Here is a 16,126-nt window from a genome sequence, read left to right as displayed (position 1 = left end):
TGTGGTGGGTCCTTAGGTTCAGTCTTAATGTGGTATGAAGCCATGTATGTGGAGGAGATGATCATTATTGTTAAATCTTTGATTCTTCTTCTCTGTGGCCGTAGCTTCCACGTTACAGACACAAACAAGTGTAGCTTATCATATTGGGTTGTAAATTACTGGGAAATGTTCTGGCTCCGAGCTTATTGCTGCACACATGCAATATTTATCAACCTGCACGCAGTCTTCAGGTGGTACCCAGTTAGTGGTTTCAGACTGGGTCTTCATGTGGGGAATGATGTCCCTAATGAACGCAATAAAATCCTCCTTTAACAAACAGCATTTCTTAAAGTCATTTAAAATATCTGTACATGTGTATATTCTGTACATGTTTAATATCCTTTGACTCGTGTTGCCCTAGCTGTTTGACCTAAAATTTAAACACATAAACAACACTGTCATTCTTGATTTAGATCAATTTTCTTTGTTTATATTGAATTTCTGATTATTTTATTATGGTAAAGCCCATTTGACTGATTAATCCGGAGTGAAAAACTGGCACACCACTCCTCAAATCACCATACAGGGACATCTGTCTGTTGTAGTAATTGGCATTAACCCTTTAAACTGGGCTGACCGCCTTTTTCACGCCCAATACATCTGCACTGGGACATTTGGAAGAGTTTTTTTTTTCTGCTTAGGTTTGAGCGCTGTTTGATGACTCCACTTCAATTTATACGAGCTTCATCCACATGCACACAGTTGTGTGTCCACTGCGTCAGTGGATATTACCTTGACTTGTATACATTTATTTTTTTTTAATTATCAATCTGATCATGATACCTAATTGCTTAACCTGAAACCAAGTATTCATGCAAATATGTAATGATTTGCAGGAGATGGAGTTGCTTTTTTGTCCCCATAAATGAGGCCTGTCCTCACAGTGTGATTGTATAAATAGATTGCTGTTCCAACGACATGTGGAACGCAAGTACGCACACACAGAGCAGTGTGAAGTGTGCCCCACTCCAAAGCATATGATCCAGGGCTGCCAAATGTTAATGTTGATTGAATATGTTGCTCCATTACACTAATGTTAGCAGGCTGCATAACCCCGATGCTAATCCCGAATCTCCAAACTTATGGATATTAGAGAATAGAAAAGTGATTAGAGTGATGGGAGACCACTTAGAGAAACATACGCTTTCAGGTCTGGATGAGATTTCCGATCACACCGGTACGCTCAGCATTACTGCTATTAATGATGCAAGCAGCTTACGGTCAGGACCTGAGAGGTTATGAGATTTAGCTGATTGCCGACAGCAACGAGAGTTCACCTCAGTTCAGTTTTCTTCTTCGTCTTCTTCTTTAGATGTAATCTAATTATTTTGACATTTCTCTGCTTAAGGAAACCTAAGTTGTGTGTTTTTGTCGCTTTAAATCAAAAGTTGTCATTATCATGTGCTGCTTGTGGTAATTCTTGTACACTGTGACACAGTCTTACACCTCTAATAAGTTCTTCAGATTTTGCCTGCAAAATGGGAAATAGGTGCAGTGATATATTGACACACAAATGAAAATAAAGTATGCAAGGCAAAAACGGAGTTTGTACACTTCAAATGATATTAACAGTCAGTATTTGGTGTGCCCACATTCACTCGTCGGTACAGCTTGAACCCTCTTTGACAAGCTTTCCTGTAATTTCTTGACGTAGTGTTGAGGAATACTTCTCCAGGCCTCTTGGAGGATATTCCAAAACTCCTCTTTGGATGTTGGCTGCCTTTTGTTCCGTTCTCTCAGGTCCTGTGTCAGGTCTTTGCTGGATTTTTTCCAATTTTTTGAAGACATCACATTCAGATACTGTTCATCTGCTGTAGATAGTTTTTTTTAGGCATGCCACCTCTCCTTTTGTCCTCCACCTGTCCAATGTCACACACTATGCTTAGATATACCACGTTTGTGGCTAGTATCTCTTAGGGAATCACCTATTTGTTGAAAAAAGTACTATTTTATGTCTGTGAAATTGCATTATCTTTGATATTAATGGTTCATCCCTTCAGTTAGGTGGTTTTTTATGCTTGAATGGTTCAAAGGTCATTGTTAAGTTGCTTAGCAAACACAAAAACACATTCCCCTGAAAATGGTCAGGTACCAGGACTGTACTGAAAAATTCCTGCAACTTGAGAATCCAGCATTATTGTGGGCCTTTATTTGGCTAATGACACGAAACTCAATCATGAGAAGTCAGTAACAGTATTAAATACTGTTAATCCTGAAGATTCCAACAGAGCATGGTTATCTGAAAACCGTTTTCTTCAATGCAAAATGTGGAACTGGATAATCTGTTCTGCCTTTTTTGTGTTGGAGATGGTGTTTGTGGTCAGTTTTCACTCATTTTGAATTACTTTCTTGATCAGTTTTGGTTGCCATTATGAAAGGCAAAGTCTGTGAAATATCAAATAACAGAACAAAGCAGGATTAATATGTCACATTAGAGAGGCAGTTCAGATGAGAGTTCGTGTGTGTCCAGCTTGTGCATAAGTAGAAGGATAAATCCTTTGAGTTTGATTGACAGCGCTGTCATGACAACCTCCCATCAGCTCAGGGTGTCCAATGAGGGATCAAATCCAGGATCCCTCCCTGACTCCCAGGTGAGCTATAGAGTCAGTCTTCAGCAGATTTCAGTCAGTCTATTCGAGAAACGCTCTTCATCTCATGTTTGGCTTAACTTTGACATCCAGATGGTTTTCAGGTCGCCGCTCGACTTTTTCTCAGCCTCTCACCTCCTTCTGCCGCACTTTGCGGATGCCCCCCCTGTTCTGCCTCGTTCCCGATCACCGGAGGACCCTCCCACCGCTTGCCCTCCCTTGGCTCTCCCGGGACTGTGCTTCTCCGCCTCGCAGATCGCCAGCGTGTGCGAGACGTTGGAGGAGACCGGAGACATCGAGCGGCTGGCCCGCTTTCTCTGGTCACTCCCGGTGACCGCAGACGGACGCGACTCCATCTCCGAGCACGAGTCCGTGCAGCGGGCTCGCGCAGTGGTGGCATACCACACGGGAAGTTTCCGCGAGCTTTATCGCATCCTGGAGACGCATCGCTTTACGCGCGCCTCTCACGGTAAACTGCAGGCGATGTGGCTCGAAGCTCACTACCGGGAGGCAGAGAAGCTAAGAGGGAGGCCCCTTGGACCCGTGGACAAGTACCGCGTGAGGAAGAAGTTTCCGTTACCGAGGACAATCTGGGATGGAGAGCAGAAGACTCACTGCTTCAAAGAGCGCACTCGGGGTCTGCTGAGAGAGTGGTACCTACAGGACCCATACCCCAACCCGGGGAAGAAGCGTGAGCTGGCACATGCCACCGGACTGACACCGACGCAAGTTGGGAACTGGTTCAAAAACCGGAGACAGAGGGACCGTGCTGCAGCAGCTAAAAACAGGTCAGTGGCTTTGACTTGACATATCAGAACTTTGCTTGGCTGCCTGATGAGTGTCAGTTGGAAACATTTCCAATTACTGCACTCCACAGTGTCCATTTCTAACATTTTGTTAGATGTCCTATGAACGTCTGCAACGCATTTGGACATTTTGGTGCCGCTATGAAATCATTGCAAAGCTACGAGGCTCTTTATTGGTCACTCATATAGCCTACTTTTTCGTCAAGCAATTCTCCACAGTAAGCCAGTGTTGCGCGTAAAGGGCCATTCATGCGTAAAAGTGCACAGCCATTCAGCATGTAGGTTTTTGTTTTCTTTCTGTGGGTTTGACCTGGTCGATCTTCCCCTTTCCCTGTTATTTGCTTCAGGGTCAGTGTGCGGGTCAGTCATCCTCACGAAAGCCAAACGTGCACAGACGGGTGCAAATTGCTTACCGCGCCGTGAATAAGCAGACTTCACTATGACACGAAGGAGTTTTCTAAAGTTAACATTTAGATCTGAGTTTTGTTTTTCTTTTGATAGACTTTAAATAGGGTTAATACACAATTTTTTCACCATCATTTTCAACTTCGCAGTGTCATATTCTCAATCAAACTGTATTTTCACTTAATTTGCAGGTTGCAGCACCACCGCACGTGTCCAGATGCTTCACGAGCACTAAGCAGAGGAGACTGCAGCCCGGACGGTAGCGCAGAGCGCGCTGATGGGGAAACTTTCCTCTCAGTGACGGACAGTGACTCTGACTTGGATGTCTGAAACTTTTGTTCGATGAAATGGACTTTTAAAGGCCTGTGAGGTCCGTCGTGATCTAAAAGATTGAGAAAGAGGATGCACTGGGGGGGAGCTGGTCAGGGGTTGGTATTGCAAAAGATATTCGAGGCTTTAAACAGAGTAATTTTAAATATTCTCCCCGTTCAATACCCAGCGTACACCAACAACCTAACAACGTGGAATCTTCTTGGACTTTAACCCAAGGACCACCACCAACAGGACTTTTACAGACTGAAACCTGCCTCTGAGCAAATCACTCTCATTTTCCTCTAGTTATGTGTCACCTTTTAAAATCAATCTAGTTGTTCCTCTCTTGGAGGACCTTTGGATGTACTCTGCCATAGACAATCAGTCCCCCATCACCTTGTCTAACACTGTTTGTATGTTTTCAAAAGTTGTTTTGGTCTCTTTGCCCTCACCTCAACTTTATTTAAAGTTCAACGTGCAGTTTGTGTCAAGCAATGTCATGTTCAATTTGATGCTGAATAAATGTTTTGGTATTTTATATAAATAATATTATTTAATACAAGAATGTCATGTGAACTATTCTTTAAGGGCTGTGTGTATGTGTGTGTGTGTGTGTGTGTGTGTGTGTAGGTCATCTTACATGATGTGGATTTTGTCCTCTAAGAATGAACCCTGTTATTACAAGGGTTAAGTCATTGCCACATGGACTTTGTGGCTGTTAGTTATTTTTCCTTTTTTTTTAATGTAAACAAATATTTCTGATGATCCGGTAGACTTTGATGATAGTATCTATGGCTACAAATTCTTGTTTAATGCCGCTGGAATCTTTCATTGATGTAAGGCATCCCAATAATCCTCGCAGTGTGTTAAGAAACTGTCCTCACTCATTACATGGACAAGTGCAAATGATTCAGGTGTGGATTTGCAAGTGTTACACGTGTTCATTTAGAAAGAAAGAAAAGGATTTACCAGAGATGTAGGTTTTAATGTTTTCTGATCCATCTATAGACACACAGAAACACTATGCAAAAATCTTTCCAACAAACAACATCCAAACACTCATATATTTGTACTGAATTTGTTGATGTTGGACACCAGTTAAATGCGTAAGACAAAAAAAAGTATGAAAAAAAGATTTCCTTTGATTTTGAGTAAGGTGGATTTCCCAGAACATTGCAAAAAAAACTAAAAGGCTTCAAAACCCCCACAACACGCTTAATTTCAGCTACTGCTTTTAAAGTGCCACACAAAGAACATGTGAATTACAGTCTGTAATTTTTTTGTCGTTTACCGACTTAAAATGAGTATCAAACTCTACTCCGAAAACGACCCGTTACTGTAATAAGATACAACAGCGCCACCCAGTTGTTAAAAAAGCATCGGCGGGTCTTTTTGTGACTAACAACTGATAGTTTTTGTTCTTACCCAGTTTGATGGATGGTTGAGTGGTTTAAAAGTTCAATTGAATCAACGTAAAAACATGAGATAAAATGATATTTTATTTTGTTTTTGCGTGTTTTAACTGGTATCCATCTGTTGACGCTGGTTTAAAAGGGAATCGCCTTTCAATCGACACACTGCCGAATGCGTGAATGACTTTTTGCACCAAAACGGATCACTTCCTCTGATCTCCGAGGACCACTTGAATGCGCCATTGAGTGACATCACAAACCGATGGCGTCATCGCGTCGGCGATGTGTTCCTTGAACCAACAGATGGCGCTGCTGGCCAAGACTGAAGACCAACCTCTCATGTTCAGGTGGAAGTTTTGTACTTTTCTGTCATTATTATTATCGTTTAAAAAAGCTTCGGATAAAAACATCTGACAAAATTTTTTTTTAGGTTAACTGGCAAAGAATAATAAAAATAATAGGTTATCAAAGATTATCATAGAGAGACTGAACCTTCTGGAAGTAAACATTGGGACAGCTACACTAAAAACAGATCTGAGTATTTTATCATCCATTTGAAATCATGTATTTACGGCCTGTGGAATCTGATAAATGTCTGTTTGTGGGGGTCCTTGCAGAAAATTACACTGAATGGCTGTGATCTTTGGGCCCTCAGGTGCCACTGCATCACAAGCAAAGTTGACTCTGTAGAGAAAATCACTGCATGGGATCAGGAACGCTTCTCAGAGCACAGCTGAATGCTTCTTTGAAAGCGAACGAACAAAAAAAAAAAAGCCCCAAAAACACCCGGTTGTCTCGAGTTTTCCCCCACTGAAAACACCTCCAACATTATCAGATAAAAATGTGAGAAAGGCTAGACTGCACTGTGAAGCAGTTATCAGAAAACTTTCTGCTTTTAAAATTAGGCTCCCGCTTGTTGAAGGAAGTCTTGTTAAAGGAAGAACTTATGCAACAAAGTAGTTTAAAAAAAATAAAGATAGATAGATCCTACTGTGCAAATGTCTTCATCCATCCCCCATTTCTTTATACCAGGAAAACCGGAAAAATCATTTCATTTTTTTCTTTGATTTCTTTTTGTAGTCCTCAGGAATTGTTCATTGGGTTTCTTGAAGGACAGTCCAAAGTTATTTTTTTGGGACATTGACTCGCTTTAGCTTCGTTCCCTGTCAAGATGATTCCACATTGCTTCAGTAATGTTGAGAATTCATCGCTCCATAAAACATGTTGCCACTGATTTTCAGTCCAGTTCTTGTGTCATTTGGCATACCTTTTTTCTACACAGCTTAACCCAGGTCAGGGTCTCAGGAGGGCAGGGGGCAAGAGGAGGGGTCGAACCAGGAACCCCAGCTGAGATTTGAACTAGTAACCCTCTTTCTGGGAGGCGACTTGTCCAGTTTCCTCAATTCCTTAAGAACACACTGCACACCATGCTGAGTTGGTAAGTTTTCAGCTAATAGCTCTTTTGGAATCATTTAGGTGTAAAAAATACTATTTAATGACTGTCAAACTGTGTTATTTTTGGGGGTTTTTTTGTAGATTTTTCTAGCTGATAGTAACAAAATGCAGAGAGATTCAGTTTCAAATAGGTTCCATGCCAGGCTTTCTTGTTATGTTAACCTTTGGGGCCTATTTTACTCTTAGACGGCTGATAAGTCAGTGTTAAATGGCTCAGCAAACAACCAACCGACCTAACAAACAAGAAACACATTCCTCTGAAAACGGTCAGGTACAAGGAGTAGACTTAAAATGAATGAAAAAGTAGCCAATGTCCAAAAAAACCTTGGAAAAACTTCGGAAAACCTGGAGAACTATTGTTCAATATCACTTTGAAGTATTTTTTTTTAAGAAACTCTGGCTGATTTTGCTCCAAAGCAAGATATAAATAAAGAAGGGGTGGCTCGAGACTTTTGCTAAGTACTACAGATAGATAGATTAGTCAGCTCAGACTGATTTTCTTGTCTCTGTGTATGAGGCTGAGGCTGCCTGTGACCATGCATAAGGACTGACTGATTGACTACCACTGTTGGCTGTCTGGCCATGACGCGCGCGCTCACACAAACACACTCCACGCACGCAAACACACTCCATGCCTGCGGGTGAATTCCATCCGCCCTCTACGTCTCTTGAAAATACCTCTTCCATCTGAACACACGCGCACACACACACACACCGACACACGAACACAAAGCCTCTTTCTCTCTCATCCGGCGCAAGAGCCCGGCAGCGCGTGTGACGCGTTTTGCGCATTTCCTGCAGCTCGCGCTCACTGACGGATTCAAGAGAGAGGGGACGGGAAGCGAGGGGCGCGCGCATGGACCGAAAGGAGGAAAAAAGCGAAACGAACGACAAACACTGTAATGTGTTTGGGGTGCTCGTGAGCCCCAACAAAGACTGAATAGGGAGGCGGAAAGGTGTTGCTTTTCCAAGAGGACACTCAGATATCGCGGCGGCGCGAGGTCGTAGCAAGGAGATTATCCCGGAGAGGAGCGAGCGAGCCGAGACGGGCTGGAAACGGTGCACCAATCTCGGATGGCTAGGCGCGGCTGCTCGCGCTCTCTCCCTCCCTGACCCGGGAGAGACACACAAGGACCGTGGCGAAACTCCGGGACCTCACATGAATGTGAGCCGCCTCACCTGCATTTTCCCCTCTGTGCCATTTCTATCCCTGGCCTGTTTCCGCTGAAACGGGAATTTTGCGTGGCACACACGGGACCGACCGTAAACAAACAAGGCAGCCGCTCGGGTGGGAGAGCGTTCAGCAGGCAAACTCAGAAGGGTGTGAGTCTGCGTTGTAGCTTTCAGCCTATTACAAATCAATTAGCTTCACTGTTAGCGCCTGTGTGTGTATGCGTGGATAACACGGTGTTCTGATATGGCTGTATTAGACTGAGAGTCTGAGGAGCCAGCGGCATTATGGGATGTAGCAGGACTGTGCTGTGACCCCGCTCATTGGAAGGAAATACTCTGTGTACAGGAGCAGGAACAGCCAGACTAACCTAAACACACACACATCCTCATCCTTTTACACACTCACACACGCCCACATACACGTATCCCTGCAGCCATGCCTGTGTTCAGTGGCCTGTTGAAGGTGCGAGTGTGTGAGGCTGTGGACCTGAAGCCCACCCCATGGGCCCTGCGTCACGCTGTGGGGAAGAGTGGCTCCTTCCTGCTGGACCCCTACCTGGCCCTGAACCTGGACCAGACTCGTCTTGGCCAGACTGCCACCAGAACCAAGACAAACAGCCCAGCATGGCACCAGGAGTTCTGCACCGAGGTTCGCGAAGGAAGGAGCCTGGAGCTGTCTGTTTTCCATGATGCTCCCATTGGGTATGATGACTTTGTTGCCAACTGCACCATCCAGCTGGAAGACCTGCTGCAGAATGGAACCAGGCACTATGAAGACTGGGTATGTGTTTGACGCCGAGTGGTGTGTGGGCAATGACAGCCACAGGTTTGCATGTGCAAATTAAACAATAGGCACAAAACTGTCAGATTTAACCACAAAAAGCCATATGACGTACAGGGCTCAATAGATAGTTTGAATAGTACATTTGATGGAGTGTTTTTGGCGGTGGAATGGACTTTTATCCACAGTGTGCATGCTTTAACGGTTCATATGTGGTGTCACAATGGGCACTAGTAAGAGTTTCTCTAACACAAATACCAAATTAATTGACCTGAAAGAGGGAATCCTTGAATTTCATGACATTAATCACTGGAGCAAGTGATTTCACACGAACATAAATACCGATAACAGTCTGACTGATTGCGTGTAAGCATCCACACTCAGGGCCTTTAGTCGCACTCTCACCTTACCTTTGTTCTGTGCTCTTTTGGATTCAGCTTTCATTACCTTTACCTCCCTCTGTCACTTTCTGTTTCAGTGCACCAGTTTATAACTGTCATCAAACTCTGCTGAGATGCTGCGCGCTTCTTCAGTTAGATCTACTTTGATAATGTTGTCTTGTATCGTCGTCCCACTTCTGTGAAGCCCGCGCGGAGCTTCTTGTTGTTCAACCTGTTCTCACTTTCAACTGACTTCCAACTTGACAACAGGTGCTAATGTCGGGCTATTTGCAGAACGGTCATATGATGCTTCAAAAGAAGCCCTTCGGTGTCTGAAAAAGACATGAAGTGTCACCAAATGTTGTCCGCTGGATGTCTCATACACGCCAATATGTGCCTGAGACCATGGTTTTATCTAGTTTTACATCTTGCAGCTTTTCCCGCGTCTTTCTCAGACACGGAGACGTTTGGACTTGCATTTCATCTGATTTGGGAATCTCAGTTCTTACCTGATGTCATCCTCAATTCTTCAAATTCTTTCTGGCTTTTTTTTTTTCCCGTAAGCAAGCAGAGGAGCCCTTGTTTTTATTTCATGGAATTAAACTTGTATGGCAAAAACAACAACAAGGATGTTGAGCAATAAGAGTTGGTGGTCATGCCCCGATTTTTCCTGGGACTGTGAAATTTGACGACCACATGTAGATATGTGTGTACGAGGAGAAAGAGCTGCTTGTTTGGAGTTGGTTCCACTTTTACGCTTTTTTTTTTACATCGATTTGCTTTATAGTAAATAAAAGACTGATGAGGAGGATTTCAGTAGCAGTTTTGTGGTAGCTGAAGACATCCAATTAAAGATAAACAAAACATATGTCTACATCTAGCTAAAAGTGAGAATCTTTGGGCACCTCACGATTCGATTATGATTAAGATTAAGGGGCTACGATTTCATTATAAAACGGGTCTTTGATGGGTCCTTAATTTATGTATATTGATGCACTTTTTTACAACTTTTCTTTTTGTCTCACTGAATAAACATTCATAACTTTCAATTTCGAAAAACAGTGCATTTGTAATAAGAAACAAGAGTTGAATTCATTTCCATCATGTTTTATGAAACTAATGGAAATGCGTGCAAACTGGAAAGTTGCGTCGGGCAGAATCGAGTTAACCCCTAATTTCCACCAGGTGCGTGTGTGTTGCGTCTGTGCTCCAGCACGGCAGCGGAGCTGATACGTTTCAGTTCTAATCAATGACTGTGCTTCCACCGGCTCCGTCACAGCTGCGGCGCTGGCTGCGGAGCCTCCGCAGCAGATATAGAAAATGAAAGGCAGCGTGTTCACGGAGGATCATATTTCCCTGCACTACACCTTGAAAACGTCATCATAATGTGGCTCTTGTCCAGTTCTCTTGCGCCACCGACGTTGTAGAAGCCGAAGTGTTTCCACACGTCTTCTTTTCAATTAGAAGGAGCTGTTCGTATCTCACTGCGATCTCACTGTTTTCCTCTGTGCGGCGTGTCCGCTCCTGGTGATCTTCCCATAATGTCCCGGAGATCTTAGTTCCTCATTTTATAACCGTCTGTATTACTTTATTTAAATAATCGAAATTTGGACGTTTGTGAATCGATTCAGAATTTGTATCCTATAAGTAATGTAAATGTTTTATAATAATATAATATTTTCTTGGACATATTGTCTTTTTACAATCATTTTGTAATAATTTATGATAATATAATATAATCATTTGGCAGATGCAGATTGTTTTTGATGTTTAGTTTCCTTCTGAGGCCAGGGAAACAATGAATTAGGCATTAAAAGAAAAGTTTATAGTATTTCAACCTGTCATCGGTCAATACAAATGTATTCTAATACCTTTATTATAACCTTTGACATTAAAAAGGAGAAAATAATTGGTTCAAGTGACTTTTTGCCATGTTAACCTATTAACCACAACATTTAAAAGTCAAACATTTAAAACTTTTTAATCATCACATTAATCACAGCATTACTCTGTCAGATGGCACTTTTATGACATGATAAGACTCCTAAAGGTCAGAGTATTTAATAAGAGACCTTGCTCCCAGCTTGATTTACATATGACCACATATGATCTCAAATCTGAAGTCCTAGGAGGCTTATTTCCATGGTGCAGTACTGTAGAATCATATTGTGAGCTTGTAAAGGTGTGTATGCTTTCATAGAGAAACAGTGTGTTTTGTTAATGGGATTTTAATTGATATTTACTTAGATAACCATATGCTATATCAGCATACGTAAGCATGTATAAATAGACCTGCACGCACCTCGTCCCTCAGCCAACCAGAGTAAGGTCAGAGAATATGGATCTCTGTTTGATTGACCACATCCTATTGATCAGCCAGTCGGCATGTCAATACATCTGCCTCAGAGTGACGCAGTCCCCCCCACTTCCCCTCCGTCCTCCTCCCTTCATTACTCCATTACTCACCACTCATGCCTCCCGTGTCTCCCTCATCCTCCCCTCCCCAACAGTGAATTCCTCTCATCTTATAAACACTTATCCCCCTCCTCCTGCTCTCTTCATCTAACCATCATCTCCCCCTTCCTGCCACACTTGTGTGCCTTAAAATCTTCTTTTATCTGCTTCCTCCCCATGCTTTTACCTTCTTCTACTTTTCACTCTCCTGTCGGGAGGGAAGGATGTGGATTTCAGTTGTTTAATAAGTTGTTTTAGAAGCGGTCAAATCAGCGAGGTTTTCCTTTTTTTCTTTTTTCATCAAAAAAAGATTTCTTTGTCAAGTTTAAAAAAAAAACATTGCATCAAAAATTAAAAAAGACCTGTAAGTAGTAAGTTGTCCAATATGAACATGTTCGGATACGCTAAATTCACTCTTTTTCTTCACTGTGGTAATTTTGTAATGACTCAACATGCGCATCTTGATAATGTAGGAGAAAACAACTATTTGACAAGTGAAGAGATAGCAGCGTGAATATGTTCTGACCAGAGAGTAGAGTCACGCTCCCTCTGTGTGTTATAATCTGTGTGCTCATCTCTTCTGTGTTGTTGAAGTCAATCTGACAACACAAATAGGTTTGTGCACACGAGTCCCCTCAGGTTTAGTGCGAAGTGAGCAAACTTTCTGGTTTTCTTTCAGTGAATAAACTCCAGCTCATGTTCTGCCGTTGATTTTGCTGCGGTTTGATTTGGACTGAGGTTCTGATGCTATTACCGAACACCCAGCGGTCATCTGAGGTTTTATATTGACCGTCTAAAATAAACATCCTGATGTGAATGTTATCCAGTCAGCGCTGGGCTGGGTTTGAACTATATACGTCGTTATAATTTGTTATCACACCTTTCTTGATTTTAAGCTTGATTCTTATATGGCAAAGAAAGTGTTGAACTTTGCAGACAAATGGCCCAGATCTGAGGCAAATCTGTGGTTAAGTCGGCGGGCATTAGTCGCTTTGGGTGAATATTTTAAAGTTGTGGCATGAAAGGCTTCCAGAGATATCCCGATCTCAGACTTGAGCGTGTAGCATGTTTCAATTAGCTGGCAGGGAGGAGCCGTGAGTGAGCCTTCAGCGAGGAGCGACAGCCAATGAGAAGGCCAGAGACGGGGTCAGGGGACGCAACACACGAGACCTTGAAAAGGCAAGAGACAAACGTACAACAACATGACAGAGAGCACGATAAAGAAACAACAGGAAACTGAGCGGCTGAATGTTGCCTAAAACACCCAAGTTTCTGTTATGTCTGTAGTTAGAGGACAGACTCGAGAGAGAGAAGCCGTAAAGAGAAACTATCACTTTCTTCAACAAGCAGGTGAGCAAAACGGATTGTTTCGCCAGGAGCTGCTGGTGTTGTGTGTAGTGTATTGTTAATGACACAAGAGAGACTTATCCTCATGACGGCTTGAACTGCTTGATAGAAATCAGCCAGACGATGTTGCAGATCAGATGTGTAGTGGGAACTTTAAACTTGGCTGTAGTGTTCATCTCCTGGAGCTGCATCAGTGTGGTAACCTTGCACACTTTATTTAACCATTTTGTTTTCTTGCATTGTTTTAGTTATGCATAGTAAGCTATTTTGTTTGAACTGTTTGTCCTTAGTGGATTTGGTTAATTGCTGCTTACATAGCCACAGTGTGCAAAGGGAAATGAGTACCGTGTAGGCACATGTTACCAATTTTACAGTTGGACTTATGACATTCCAAGTGGCTCAGCCATATTTTCTGTTAATTGCTGATTAAAAGACTGAATTGCTCACAAAAAATTAATTTGAGCTGGTTAATTACACTTTGTAGGCTGCATAACAGAAGGAAGAAAAGTGGTAGAAACTGAAATGTACAGGAATAAATATGAGAATTTCTTAATACAGTAGTAATTACATTACTCAGCATGGTGCCATAAACTCAAGAAAGGACCCACAGTGAGACCCAGAGTCCAGCCAAATGGTACACTTCCTGCTGTTCAGATGAACACTGAGGCTTTCGCACTTCCTCCGCCCGTTTGCTGCCTCTCGCTTCCCATCTCATCATCTCTCTCCATCTCTCTCGTCTCAGCCCTCATCCCCATCCCCTCTGCAACCCGTTTTCTTTTGTCTCCAACCGCCTCTCCATCTCCTGTGGACCCAAGCGCAAGTTCCTGCTGTGCGCCGCTGGTGAAATATTAACCAGGCTTTGATGCTTATTAATTGTCCCGCTCAGTAATTGAGATGCTCCACGGAGCCCATCCCCATGGCGACAGCAACAGTCCGTCCCCTTGGTGACAGCCTCTCACCCACAGATACACCAGAGAGAGGGATGGGTAGGTGAGAGTTGGGGGAAGGAAAAAGCAAAGAAAAGAGCAGAAGTGGCTTTGGTTCTTTAAGAAATCAGAATGATTTGAAATTCATGGCCTTTAAAGATAGAGACACTATAAAGGTTTCTTTGTATGGTGCTCTTCAAGGGAAATTCCACTTTACTCACCATCATAATTGTGGAGATGGTGTATGCAGGTATTCACCAGAACAGAATTATCTACTATGCTTCGTAATTCAAACCTTGGACTGGTTTACTCAGTTATTTGCAGCACTGTACCATCAGATGTCCCGTATAATCATCCAGCACAGTTCACAGCTGCTTTTTAGATCAACATTGGCTTGACATACCTTATATAAGTACAAACAGTTTAGTTCACGCGCATGCTTTCTGTTCACGTTACCCGTTGTGGAAGTTTTAGCGTAAAGGTTAAGGGAGTTCTTTTAGTGAAATAAATAGAATTATTATACCCTTACGGAGGTGGTAGAGAAAGCTGTTCATTGCTGTTGCAGTTGGGGTATGTTAGTGTCTGAACCATGATTAGTACAGTCGAAGTTCTGGGTCTCATCTTTTAATTTTTTCAAATAAGATGTTTGTAAAAATGGGCTATATTTAGCTGCTGTGTTTGTTTATATATTTATTTAATAAGCAGATGCACCCAGTCAGTAAAATTTGGCATAATGATGATATAACAACTAAATGTAGAACATTTTATATAATACATCTTTATTTAAGCAGACAGGGACAATATCAAAAGGTGATATGGTGCACAACTCTTTCATTAAAGTAAACGATCCTATAACGGGCAGATTTTTTTTAATATACTTACTTCCCGAGAAGGAAGATTGCAGTGACGACAGAAAACAAACGACTATGTTAGCATATCACATGCAATCTTTTCCCATTTGTTATCTTCGTTTATCAAAAACAAACAGTTTCACAACACTGTGGCCATACGGGGTGAAGAAACTCTAGACCAGCTGATAGTCATGGCTCAAGAGAGTCCAGCTTCTTTTTTTGACGTGACAGAAAAACAAAACATACATCAACATCAAAAACATCTACCGATGCCCGTTGGGGGGCTCTTGTCACCACCGGATCTTCACGTCAGTTTGGGAATAACAAGCCAACAGCTAAATAACAAATTATTACATATTCTAATTAAGGAACAAAGGAAAATTTTAAACTTAGACCTCTGAGGTCAATTGGAGTTCAGTAACAGACTGTTTGTTAGCACTTCAGTCAATTTGCACCTGATTAAATCAGCCACACACAGCATTGTCCATCTGTGAAAGTTCCTATGGCGTTTGTACGTAGCCCGGTCGGGTACAAATTGTGCTTGCAGGTGGAACGTACTCAGCCTGGATGTGATGTCATTCATAGCTCCCCAAAAACGCTAAACAGATGCTCAATTAAACCATGCGTTTCACCACAAAATTTGATTCACCCTCCATTAGCATCCCAGCAGGCATCATCGTTGTCACACTTCTGTTGCTCCCTTTCAGTCAAAACGCGTTCGGAGCCTTACTCTGATTCGCTTTCTTCAGGGCATAGGTCGAGTGGTCTCTTTTGCTTTAGGAGGTTCTTAACTCATTGAAACGACCTGGAGATGTGTAAGTGGCGACGATAAAGACTTGTTCAAATTCTCTAAATTTTGAGGAAAGGAGCTTAAGTGCTTTCTTTACTATCTCCTCCCACAATTATACTTACCTAGTTGAATTCCCTGGGATTCATGAGGATAAATAGGAGGACAGTAGGGCGAGTGGGAAGAGTCTGTGACAACATGATGTTTCACTTTAGTGACCTTCGCTTTGCCTTACATTTTTTCTTTACCGTCTAGATAAAAAAGTAGTATTTGATGTTATATCTCATTATCTTACATGATCAAAGATACAGCCTCCGTAAAACAAAGTGATGAGTCTGCAGCATTAGCATCGGCTGTAGTTTCAGAGCTGCAGATCCACATCTCAGCCCGTACGACTCTTTCCTCACACC

General features: G+C 42.5%; 2 protein-coding genes across 2 annotated transcripts in view; both read left to right on the top strand.

Annotated features, from left to right (window-relative positions):
* The first annotated feature begins 2,689 nt into the window (after nt 1–2,689).
* Nucleotides 2,690–4,593, top strand: six3b (SIX homeobox 3b). The gene is made up of 2 exons (XM_075457424.1): nt 2,690–3,415; nt 4,030–4,593. The coding sequence occupies exons 1-2, from the start codon at nt 2,721–2,723 to the stop codon at nt 4,166–4,168; spliced, it is 834 nt and encodes a 277-aa protein (XP_075313539.1). The 5' UTR covers nt 2,690–2,720; the 3' UTR covers nt 4,169–4,593.
* Nucleotides 4,594–7,790: 3,197 nt separating this feature from the next.
* Nucleotides 7,791–16,126, top strand: part of prkcea (protein kinase C, epsilon a) — a 45,128-nt gene continuing 36,792 nt past the window's right edge. The window contains exon 1 of the mRNA XM_075458280.1: nt 7,791–8,971. Within this exon, the coding sequence (XP_075314395.1) occupies nt 8,627–8,971 (345 nt within the window). The 5' untranslated portion in view covers nt 7,791–8,626. The remainder of the gene's footprint in view (nt 8,972–16,126) is intronic.

The sequence above is a fragment of the Odontesthes bonariensis genome, chromosome 23, assembly GCF_027942865.1.
Source record: "Odontesthes bonariensis isolate fOdoBon6 chromosome 23, fOdoBon6.hap1, whole genome shotgun sequence".
Classification (NCBI taxonomy): Eukaryota; Metazoa; Chordata; class Actinopteri; order Atheriniformes; family Atherinopsidae; genus Odontesthes; species Odontesthes bonariensis.
This window is presented reverse-complemented; position numbering and strand designations above follow the sequence as displayed.